This window comes from Homarus americanus, unplaced genomic scaffold (assembly GCF_018991925.1).
Source record: "Homarus americanus isolate GMGI-L3 unplaced genomic scaffold, GMGI_Hamer_2.0 scaffold18418, whole genome shotgun sequence".
In the NCBI taxonomy this organism is placed as follows: Eukaryota; Metazoa; Arthropoda; class Malacostraca; order Decapoda; family Nephropidae; genus Homarus; species Homarus americanus.
In genome coordinates, this window is record NW_024730867.1 from 35,933 (window position 1) to 48,987 (window position 13,055).

General features: G+C 36.1%; 1 protein-coding gene across 3 annotated transcripts; it reads left to right on the forward strand.

Annotated features, from left to right (window-relative positions):
• The first annotated feature begins 4,028 nt into the window (after nt 1-4,028).
• LOC121867382 (PSME3-interacting protein-like) lies at nt 4,029-12,596 on the forward strand. 3 transcript variants are annotated; one of them, XM_042367297.1, is made up of 5 exons: nt 4,029-4,078; nt 6,183-6,384; nt 7,250-7,375; nt 8,265-8,464; nt 11,504-12,596. In XM_042367297.1, exons 2-5 carry the CDS (start codon nt 6,191-6,193, stop codon nt 11,743-11,745), a joined length of 762 nt encoding a protein of 253 aa, XP_042223231.1. In that variant the 5' UTR covers nt 4,029-4,078; nt 6,183-6,190; the 3' UTR covers nt 11,746-12,596. The 3 variants fall into 3 exon arrangements, with proteins under 3 accessions (XP_042223231.1, XP_042223229.1, XP_042223230.1); XM_042367295.1 differs by having other exon boundaries at nt 4,031-4,092; XM_042367296.1 differs by having other exon boundaries at nt 4,068-4,297.
• Nucleotides 12,597-13,055: the final 459 nt, after the last annotated feature.

Here is a 13,055-nt window from a genome sequence, read left to right on the forward strand (position 1 = left end):
ACCCAGACAAAAGCCCCCAGACGAAAGCCACCCAGACAAAAGCCCCCTACTTTGATCGGGGTGGCTTTTGTCTGACAACAGTAAGGGCTTTCAAAAGTTACGGACATAATTAAATAGTTGAGGGTAAAATATACTGTTCTTCTCTGTGGTTAATTATTGGTTAGGTTAGGGTTGGGTTAGGTTAAGTTAGGTTAGGTTGGGTTAGGTTAGGTTAGGTTAGGGTTGTCAGACAAAAGCCACCCCGATCAAAGTAGGGGGCTTTTGTCTGGGTGGCTTTCGTCTGGGGGGCTTTTGTCTGGGTGGCTTTCGTCGGGGGGGCTTATGTCAGACATCCATTTTCACTGTACTCTGAGTCTGTAATTTTAGATTAAGTTGCTACTTTTTACATTTCCATTGTATTACATTGATACTAGTGTCATTGTACCGTGATTTTAGATCAAGCTGTTTGCTACTTCCTATCTGTCTCCTACTATTCAGAACGAGTTTATAGAAATTTTGGGAGAAAACGTAAGAAGCAAAGTCATCAAGCAAGTAAAAGAAGCAAAGTACTTTTCCATGATATTCGACAGCACTCCTGATATTTCACATAAGGATCAAACGAGCCAAGTTTTACGCTATGTTATGATCGATGGAGATAAAGTGAAGGTTGTGGAATCATTTGTCGATTTCATTGAAACAAAAGGTAAAACCGCCGAGAATATTTCAATGATGATTTTGGAAAAATTAGAGAAAGACGGAATTGATATTCAAAATTGTAGAGGGCAAGCATATGATAATGCTGCGGTGATGGCTGGTGTTCATACTGGTGTTCAGAAACGTATCAAGGAAATTAATAAAAAAGCAGAATTTGTCGCTTGTACAAATCACTCGCTGAATTTGGCGGGTGCTCATGCAGCTTCTGTTGCTGTGAATTCTGTTATCTTTTTTGGATGTGTGGAGCGTTTGTTTGTATTTTTCCTTCATCAACCCATCGCTGGGATGTTCTAACTTCAGTCACTGGTCAAAGTGTCAAGCGCATAATAGAAACTCGGTGGAGTGCGAGGGGAGAAGCTGTAAGTGTTGTAAAGAAACATTTCTCAAAAATCTTAAGTGCCCTAGATAAGTTAACTGGTGAAGAAGAAAATACAGCTACCAGGGCAGATGCTGGTGTTCTACTTGGTGCGTTGCAATCATTTTCCTTTTTGTGCTTTCTTGGCCTGTGGGGACCCGTCCTTCTAGAAATTAACGACACACAGACTTACCTCCAAACCAAGGGCTTGAACATACAACAATGTGATATAAAACTCAGGGCATTAGAAACATTTCTAGTTGAAAACAGGGACAAGCTAGTGAGTAATGGAGTTAACTATGCCAAAGAAATTTGCAATGATCTGGGGATAGTCATGGAGCGTCAGCGTCGACCCAAAAAGAAGAAACAAATGTTTGGTGAAGGATCACGAGATGCTGAATTGCCATACGACATTGAATTGAGGAGAGAAATGTTTTCTTCGCTGGACAGAGTGATCCAAGAAATAACTTTGAGATTTCAACAGCTTCATGAACTTGCTGAGAAATATGCCTTCCTTACCCCATTGAATCTTTTGGATGATAAATATGAGTGTCAAATAGATCACGATCACGACGACATTGATAAAGAGGAGTTCCTCGTTGAGAGAAAAAGACTTCAGCATTTTGTTGCTGTTGCTGCTATAACTATTAAAGACAGAATACAGACGTGGAAAGAAGGCCCCCTTGAACTTTTGCAGTTTATTCAAAAGTATAACCTTGGGAACTCGGTTCCAAATATAGTAATAATGCTGAGGATTTTCCTCACAATTGCTGTTAGTGTTGCTACCTGTGAGAGGAGTTTTTCGAAACTAAAACTGATCAAGAATTACTTAAGATCTACTATGAGCACCTTGCGGTTGAGAAATCTTGCCATACTGTCTACAGAGCGACAATTGACAGATGAAATAGTTTTTGACAATGTCATTGAAGAATTTGCCAACAAAAAAACAAGAAAAGTTACTTAGTAGAAAGTTGTAGTTTTCATTTCAGAAATAAAGATGGTCCTAATTTTTTACACTTTTTTACTTTTTTCCCTATCCTATATGTCGTTTTTGCTTTTTGTTTAACTGTTACTTATAAAGTTTAAGTATGTTTGGGGTGTATTTAAAGCATACTATATTTGAGTATGTGAAAGTACAGTAATATTATAATGGTACACAAACTATTTAATATATATATATATATATATATATATATATATATATATATATATATATATATATATATATATATATATATATATATATATATATATAGAGTGAGTCACTGTGCAATATGTATTTTTTGTGGGGGCACGGGGGGGGCGGCAAACTCAAGGGCCGCCCCGGGCGGCACACACTCTAGCTACGCCACTGGATGTAGAGAGAGCTGGTTGGTGAGGACGCGCAGAGAAGGACAGCTTGTGGGTTGCCATGCTCGCCGGCGGGAGAGAGGACCGCCAGGCAGGCGGAGGAGGAGCGAGGGCCGCCAGGCAGCGGCGGAGGAAGAGGAGGTGTTGCAGGCTGGTTGGTGTAGGTAGAAGGAGACAGGTCACCACGAGGTCAGGTCTTAAATAGCAGGGGTCGGTGTGGCTTAGTAGTTGACCCCCGCTCCGTGATGTATGGTGGCGCTGGTTGACTTAAACCACGAGGCATACACTGGGGAATTGGTGGGTCGGCTACTCGGCGACAAACAGCGTTTGTAGGGGAGAAATCCACTACAAGCTCATCCGATGCAAAACAAAGAAGAACGTACTGCACGTCCTTTTGAAAATACATCTACTCAAACAAGGAAACATTAAAAGAAATATTACAAAACAAATGACAATTATATTAATCTGAGGATTATGAATATTCAATATCTATAATATGCACTCTGTGGACTTAAATTATGATATAAAACTTCTTTTTTTTCTTTTATAAGAAATGGACATAGATTCTTTGGAGAGAGTACAAAGAAGAATGACAAAAATGATCCATAATATTAGAAACCTTCCATATGAAGAAAGACTGAAAAGCTTAGGCTTACATTCATTAGAGAGGCGTAGAGTTAGGGGAGATATGATAGAGGTGTACAAGTGGGTAAGTGGGATTAACAAGGGTAAAATGGAAGATGTTCTGAAGCTCAGTAATAACGAAATAACTAGAACAAATGGCTTTAAATTAGATAAATTCCGATTCAGAGGATATAGGCAAGCACTGGTTTGGTAATAGAGTTGTGGATATGTGGAATAGGCTACCGAGTGCTATAGTAGGATCGGGGACGCTAGGGAGCTTCAAGACGAAGTTGGATAGGCACATGGAAGTGCTGGGATGGGTGTGAAAGGGATCTGCCCTGTATGGGCCAGTCGGCCTCCTGCAGTATCCCACTTTCTTATGCTCTTATGTTCTTATGTTTATAATGTACGTGTAATATTTTCCTTTGGCGAATTTTCTCACCAAATCTTGATACATTTATAGAGTTTTGTCTTTAAAAGATTTTTCGACAATTTATTGCATCATCCCTGTAGAATTCTGTAATATGATTTTATATCCATAAAACTGTGTCTATCACTCCAAGGATTTTTATTCGTATTTTCAAATGTACAGATTTACTAATACATCATTGCAGTACTGTATTGTCAGTTTATTTAACTTGATTCTGAGATATTCATCATTCAGATCACCTGATGATTAGACCCCCTTGGCATATTTCACCTGATGATAAGACACCCTAATGCTAACGAGCCGATCAGTGGCGAAGAGGATAAAGGTAAAAATATAACCTAACCTAGTATCTAGGTTACTTTATCAAGTGAAATAAGCTGGGATTTGAAATCATGGAGTGATCTTCATTCAATGGTGTATTTTAGGTTCGTTCCGTGTACATATAACGATTCTTATATCATAATTATTTTATTAACATTATTTTATACGATGATTCAATTAAAATTGACCAATTTGGCATAATTCCACGCCATATAATATGTGTTGTAGCATTTCGGCAGAAGTGTTGCAGCGGCGGCAGGTGATCGGCGCTCTCAGAAACAACCAAAGTAAACAGTCAGCAGAAGGTGATCACAGGCTGGTATTTATCTTACACAACTCCACTAACTTGTTCTAATTTTAGAATAATTATCACACTGGACGGGAGCATCACAGTGCATTGGCAGATATCGTGTCTTAACATATAAGTGACTGAAACGCTGTTAATCACACCTATAATGTATAACATTACGGCTGGTGAGCCGCTTCATCACCTCATGTCGCCCAGTTTATACTTTATATAACAGGTACTGATATTATTGTATGTATACGACAAATAGTCTGAAAGTTAAAAGAGGCCTATGATCAACACGAGACAGGAAATTACTATTTTTAAAGTTTTTACGGAGTCATTTGCCAAAGTGTACCTCCAACTCGGCCCATCTTAAATAACCAACTCGGCCCACACATTACTAACTCGGCCCACCTTGCACACTTCAAACAAGTAGCTGACTCGAGGTTCAGGAATGGGTTAATATATAGGACTAACCCGCCAGGGCTGCATAGCGCCGATGCGGCCATATCATCTCACGTCCAGAAAATGCCTCAAATTTCAGCATATCATAGTAAGATCTTTCTGTTTAATATACCTGGGAAGTTAGGTAAGGTTAGGTAGGTTTGTTTTGTTTGGTTGGTTAGGTCTGTTCTTCATAGCCACAAATGTTAAGTAGCATTTATTTTAAAAATATCCATTTTTAACATATTTCCACAAACTACAACAGTCTCCACTATAATATAACAATGAAAATCCGGCGTTTTTATAATTGTTTTCAATCAATTTAGCTCGCGGGTTAGTCCTCTATAATTACCCAGGAATGTGTTTGAGATATGTTTTATGTCTCCTTTTGGTTCACTGAAATACGAAGAGTGTGAATGAGTGAATACCGAGGGTTTAATCGGTATGAAGGACGAATTTTATGAGTTTATGTTCGTATAACTTGATCAATGACCCATGATTCACATTCGTAACTTGTGCCTCCAGGTGATTTCGAATAGGGTTTGAAATTATTGCTTCCACCAATTGGCCTACAAATGATGTTTAACTGATTGGACAGTAGTTAGAGGATAGTGATCTATCTCCCATCTTGAAAATCAGTTTCACATTCGCTATCCTCCAGGTTTCTGGCACTACACCCATTTTTAATGACATGCTAAACAAATTTGCTGAGGGCATACTAAGCATTTCCTTACATTCCTTTAATACTCTGGCAAATATCTCATCGGGACCTAGTAACTTATTAGGCTTTAGCTTGTCTATTTGCTCACTAACATCGTTACTAGTCACTACTATTTTGCTTAATCTATTTTCTTCATTATCTCTGTATAGAGTTGGTATCTGGGTATCATGTTTAAATTTTTAGTGGTGAAAACTGTTGAAAAATTCCTGTTCAGATTATTGCTCATTTCTCCATCATTATCAGTTAGCTCGCCGGTATTGGCCCAATCTTGTCTCATGTTTTAATTTGAAAGAATCCCTTGAGGATTAACTTCACCTCCCTTGCTACCTTCAGTTCATGATTCCTCTGCTTTTCTTTCCTCGGTCTTAACCCTACTGGCCAATACCTTAAAATGATCTGGGAGGTAAACTTCACGATTTATTCTCCAACCTATAGCCTCCCTTTGGCCAATAATATTCTTTAAATAATTATTTATCCATTTGGTTGTGGTACAGTATATGCAATATGCTTTAGTATCAGAAATACATAATGTTGGGACTAAGATGCTTTCAAAATGCCAGTAATTTGGGAACTCAAATGTAAAAATTAATTCATTGCTGGTTTCATTATTTCACTAGTTTCATCTTCACTAAACTCACTTATGATAGTGAATCAGGTCACTCTGAAAGTAGGTCCTTTCTTTTTTTTTCTTTCTCACTTCAATAGATATAAGAATACTGTGGATGTCTGAGTCGGTAAGACCTCGAACCCACATGAACCAAACTAATCTACCGTAACTAAAGGATAATAGAACATTTTATAGCCAGTTGCCCTTCAGTACTGTAGTTGTTTTGTGTAGCTAATGCCTTCACTGTTGGACATGATATGGGATTTCATACTTCATTTCTTTGATTTTCATGTACAGTAAATACTTAAAAGGTTCCAATTACAGTATTTAAGAATGTTAAATTGTTAGGTGGGAAGATGAGTAGTGGCTTCATTAGTGAGAAGGAAGTAGCAGAGCGTCGCCGTGTCCGGCAAGAGGACTGGGACAAGAACCGGGGAGATGAAGATCCCGAAGAGGCCCCAGAAGAACCCCCTCAAGACCCTCGCTCCTTGTATGACCGTCTTCAGGAGCAGCGGCAGAAGAAACAAGATGAATATGATGAAGCCCACAAGTAGGTTTTGCAAGGATAATTTTTTTGGTGTAAACTTTGTTGTACGATTAATAATCATTGAGACATGAATTGTCACAAACATTAGAAATGTGCACCATTCCGACTTTAATGTACTATTGTAAAAAAATATCACTGGTTCAAACACATGATAGCTAATAAAATCTGATAATAACATGACACTGATCACAACAACTTGTACTGTACACACAATAGTGTGATGTTTTTCTCTTAGACACAAGGATCACAGTACTGTACTGTATCTATTTGTATAGGACTCTTATGTTAGATACACATCATTAAGCATCTTTGGAGAGCCCAACATTAAGAGTTTTTTAATGCGTAATAACAGATATACTGTAGTTTCATGCTCTGTTTGCCTCGTGGTGAGAATTATTTCCCATATGTTATGTCTCAGAATTTCATCTACACTTGCAACAAAAAGTATCTGCAAAATTTTTGCTAGACATTATGACACAACGGACGAAGGATTTTGACAACCCTACCAAGACAACAGGAGTCACAGTGTTCATTTTGAAATTCATCGGATCCCTCTTTGCAGATATTTTCTGTAGCGAGTGTACCTTTTCTCATGGCTGTTCAGGCAGTATTTTTATGGGCGACTTTTTCATACATATATTTTTATCCCTCTGATTGCTAGAGTTTGAAGGAATATATTTGGGAGGCTATTTGTTTGTCCAAGCATAAACAAATTATTCCTCATGGAGCATTACAACCGAGTCTTTTATATAAGTTCTTTATACACAGACAATAAACTGTGTCAATTTTGGTTTGGGGCATCAACTCTTTCACTGAAGGCTCTAGTTAAGAGTATTAGCAGACTCCTTACTGAACAGTGGTTTTGCAGGTTCAAGAATATGGTGCGAGGACTGGAGGATGATGAGGTGGATTTCTTAGAGCTGGTTGACCGCAGCAAGTTACAGGAGGAGAAAAGAGTCCGCACAGAGGAGAACTCTGCTATGGTTGAATACAGGTTGGAAGGAATTATATAAAAATTTTCAGAAAAGCGGTGATTGTATTGTATCATTGTATGTATTTCTAAGTAAGTAAATTTTTAACTTTTTATGAAAAAATTTCAGTAGTTTTTAGAAGCTTAGTGATTGAAGCATTCTGTTTTTCATATTTTTCTTTGTTCACTCTTAATGAAGTGTGTGGAGTCTATATGACGGATGCTGTTTTGTCAGACTCAGTCTAATAAGATCTCTTGGCTCCTAAAGGTTGCATTAATTCTTCCACAATTGAGGCCAGTGGTGTGTGTGTGTGGGGAGTGATCAATATATCCAGATGGATTAATAAGTCTTCCTTGTAAACATTATGGGGGGGGGGGGGAACAAAGTTTAAAATTCCCCAGAATATAGTACAGTATACAGTACAGTACTGTGTAGTAGTAACTGTATGATGAAAGGCATGACAGGATACTATTGAGGAACAATCTGTGTACTGTACTGGACTAATGACTGTTTATACTACAGTTGAAATAAATCAGATTTCATTTATAGGTGTACCTGCATCTATATTTAGAATACTGGACAGTATATATAATATTTATCCTAATGGAAAATTGGTAACAAAAAACTTTTAATTCAGAAGTGGTTTTAGTTAACACACACACAACATCTAGTCATTTGATGAAAATATTAACCTGATAAGTACTCACAATGTTCAGGTGTTACAAGTTTTATAGATTATTATGTTCTTTATTAAATGTGTTGGTATTAGATAATAATTGTACTGTAATTAGAAATGGAGGGAATGTTTTTTTTACTTTACCACTAGAAATGTTATTTATGAAACATTGATGGGTAGGAATATTTAATAGCTATATATTAATGAAGATATAAATTTTTCACATACTCTTGCAGGAAAAAAGTATCTGCTATGCAAAAAAATATTGCTGAGGAAGAAATGAGAGCTGAATTGAAAGCTTCAGAAATGAGGAAAAATACTGGAGGAGCCAAAAAATCGTCGCACCTCTCTCTCTTAGCTGGAGCAATTAAGAGAAAAAATAGTGATGATGATAAGAACACAGAAGAAGCTAGTGACTCCAAAAAGGCAAAACCTGGTATGTTTATATTGAATTTTCTTCATACAGTACATAGGCAAACTACAGTAAATGAAGACAAGTACAGTACAGTATGTATGTACTTTTTGAGCACAGTAGAGAAAGAAAATTTAGGATTGGCCTGAAAAACTGCTGAAATATGTCCCTAGATTGTGTCCAATGTAAAAACTAGTCAAGGGATCATTTCTCAGGCATGCTGGTTGGTGTGTGGATATTCAACCTGTGGACTTTGATAGTAAATTACAAGGATCCCTTTGTCCACGTTCAGTCAAAAAATGGTATTTTGCTATCAGTCTTACATTTATGACAAAGCACCTGTTTAATAAGTTGATCGGAACAATTGCCAAACTTTTATCTAATTTGATTACAGTATTTATATCCAGTACAGGAATCCCCCGGTTATCGCAAAGGATATGTTCCTAAAAGTCAAAGCGAATATCGGGGCAATTTTCCCCCTAAGAATCAATGTACGGTAATTAGGGGGGTTGCGCTCCCAACCGGCAACTTTCACCACATATTTTTTTAAATATGCTCCTCATTATCCAGGGCTATTAGGGACCAGAGTTGCATGTATGCTGTAACACCAGTAAATGTGAGGAATAAATAAAAATTTTATTTATAATAAAATAAAAGAAAAATACCACTTTGCCAGTTGGCCAAAGTTTCACTACATGCCAGACATGGGAGACTGGAGTGGCTGAGATCCTCAACACCGCTCCCTCATCCTCCTCCCACTATCGATCCGCGCGCTAAGTCTTGTGCACGTTAGAAATGGTTATTCCCTCTATGTTTTTTGGCCTTATGATAATTTTTTCACCTTCTATATGAATGATTGTATGCATGTAACGGTAAAAAAAAAATATGTATATCTACCCAAAATAACTAGTTGAAAAATAATAATAATGCAGCTCACAGCTTGGCTTGAAAGGTGGCAGGCTGAAATCCTTGTTGTTGCAACTCCCTCATGCTTCTCTCTTCCCCTTCCATGATCCACACACCAACTCCTGCAGACATAAGAAATGTTTATTTTTTTTCTGTTTTTAACCTTATGAAAATATTTATTTTTTATTTTTTTATGCACATTGTGTATGAATGATAATATGCTATTAACAGAGTAAAAAAGAATGAAAATTACGTATATCTACCCCAGATTACCATAACGTAGTTCACAGCTGGCACAAAGAAATGTGTATTCCTTTTTATGTTTTTTATCTTATGGTAATATATATATATATACATTTTTTCACATTCTGTATGAAAGATTGTTTGCATGTTACAGAGAAAAAAATGAAGAAAATTATGTACTGTATATCTACCCAAAATTACAAGTTGAAAAATAACAATACGTAACAGCTTGGCTTGGCAGGGGTATGTGTTTCTGGGACTGTCTAACTAGGCAACCTGCCAAGTCCACACACACATACACACCCATGCTCTTCATTTTCTTATTTTATAGTAGCATGCTATTTCCACAGATACTGTATTATTTTTTCTAGTTCGCTTTGTGAATAAGCGGGGCTTGCTTTGAGAATATTGAATATGGGTGTTAAAATATCAATTGCGAATAGTGATATATATATATATATATATATATATATATATATATATATATATATATATATATATATATATATATATATATATATATATATATATATATATATATATATATATATATATATATACACACACACACACACACACACACACACACACACACACACACACATACACACACACACACACACACACACACACACACACACACACACACAGTGGTCCCTCGATTAACGAACGGTTCAATTAACGAAATTTTGGTTAACGAATTAGCTCCCATAAGGATTTTCAGTTCCATTAACGAACAAAATTTTGATTAACAACAGCCTTAAGAGAAACACACTTTGTTGTGCACATCAGCTGATCGGCTAGTCCGCCAATAGCACAGTAATTGGTTCTTTGTTTACATTCGTTTCCAGTGGAGTAAATATCAAGAAAGTTGTGCTCTTGAATATTTTTGCATTTTTTATATTAAAATTATTGGTCATTCTGAAATTTAGTTAACATATTGATAATATATACAGTGCAGGGAACAGTTTTTGTGTGCCCTTCAGCTGATCGAATCACCGACCAATGCTTCTCAGTTTAACTTGTTTACAGTGGAGTGAACATCGAGTTTGTTGGTCTCTTGAATATTTTTGCATTTTTACATTAAAATTATTGGTCATTCTGAAATTTAGTTAACATATTGATAATATACAGTGCAGAAATTATTATGAAACATGAAGACATTAGAACCAATGCACTCTGTAAAGAATATGGCAAGTCATCATAGACTGCCTCTACATTCATCTGTTTGATATGTAAACAAAGCTGCCGGGAATATGACTTACACACCTCAAAGTAAGTTAAAATACAGTATTCTATTGTTTTTTTATTTATTATTGTACATTTACTGTATTTAGTTTATATTTAATGTTTTGTTAAATCTATTACCGGTATACAGTACTTTGTATGTATACTTTTTCTGTGAGTTGGAACCAATTACCCAATATCCCATTGAAATAATAGATTCAGTTAATGGAATTTTCAGTTAACAATCGACTCTGTGGAATCAATTATGTTCGTTAATTGAGGGACCACTGTATATATTTATATACACAGATTAATGACTAATGTGTATAATTGCAGAAAATAACCTTTGAATGATGGTGGTGATGATGATGTGTTCTATCAGTGTAATTTATATAAAAGTGCTTTTGTTCCATCTGGCTTGTACATTTTTCAGACCATATTTGAGTTCCTAATTTCAAATTGGAGGAAATGATGGTAATTTCATAAATGATTTTTATGTGTTTGAGGTTAGGACAGAGTGCTTGGTTATGTAGACTTACTCACTGCAGTCTAGCTGTTTCTAAGTTCTTTATTGACTTTCCCTATTACATACCATTTTTCACATATAATGTTTTATTTGTACTTTTACAATTACTGTACATGTTTTATAAAAGCTACAAAGCTTATATGACACTTTTTTTTTTGCAGACTCACCTGCCAAAGAAAACCCCACAACAGTTCATCCAGCTAGTGGAAAATCTGGTTTCCAGTGTATTGCTGTTTTGCCAGGATTAGGAGTCTACACAGACTCTAGTGACTCAGACAATAATATAGACTCAGACAGTGATGAGGACGATGAGATTCACAGTCAGATTCCTCAGCAGTCTCGAGATATCACCGGTCGTATTGTAAAGTCTGCAGCACAGTGTAGTGGCCAGTCTGGCTGTTGATAGAGACAAGTAGATTACTAAAAATAGGCAGGACAGGAGGGAGACATGCCCCAAGTAGAGTGATGCTGGCCACGGTGCCATTCTTACGGGTATATGAAGATCAGTGGTTCACAGAGCATGAATGAGTGCTCATCTTACCTCTCATGCTGCTTATGAAAAATGGAGTGGTGAACTGTTAACGAGCACAGTTATTGATTATACCCAGTTGAATTATTTTCTCAAATGGCATGTACAATATTTGAAACATAATTATTAAAACACCTGCCAAGTCTAAAGGGCTGTATTGACAGTTTTATGAAGACCAATTAAGTTTAATGCCAGTTATCCCTGACACTGCTATGTGATGTGTTTATGGTGTTTAATTGATTGAAACTGTTTGACTAACATAAACACTTTACATGATCAAAGTGGAATTACTGTAAATAATAATACTATTCTGAAAAATAGTTAGGAGACGGATATTTTCATATACATGTACAGAGTACATTTAATTTTGCATTAACATTCTGATATGTTAATGATTATTGCTAAATGGGAATTTGAGATTCTGAAGTTGAAAATAAAAAAAGTAACTACAGTATATTGTTAAATATATCAGCTTTTGAAGGTGTCATACTTTCTTGGTATGAACACTTGTTCAATTGTTATCAAAGCACTGAAGATCAGAAGTTTCCAGTAGAAGGCAAGTATCTTGATATTGATGTACAGTGTACCATGATTCCCTATATAATTAATTGAAAAATTAAATCATTGTAGAATTTTTAAAGTGATTACAGGGTACTTCATTTTGGGGGTACCAATAACCTAAAACAATTGTGTCCAGAATTTTATTAAACTTACTTTTTCAGTTATGCTTTATTTTTTATTTATACTGGACTCAACCAAAGACATACCTCAGCTGAATAAAATCCTTAAAGTCAGCCATAGTACTCAGTGTTAAATCATGCTTGATACCAGTCAACATAGAAACTTTCCTCAAGTACTGCTAAGATATATACCTGTATATACTATGGTACTTTTATCTGTGAAGGCTAACTTGTGCAGAGCCTTGGTTATACAGAGGTCATTCGTGCATTGAAGCAAAGTCTATTTGAGAGTTACAAATGGTTGCTGGTTATTAGTGAATGATGTGATTTCAGTTTTATGAAAAACAAGTAATTCACACACTGAGACTAGTTAAGACAAGGATGGTACTGTACTGGTTAAATGACAGCATAAATGATCAGATAAGAATAAGTTGTTAAACAACTTTATGTAGAATGTTTCTTTGGGAATGTGAAGTTATCTGTAACCTACGTAAGTGTGGAAAA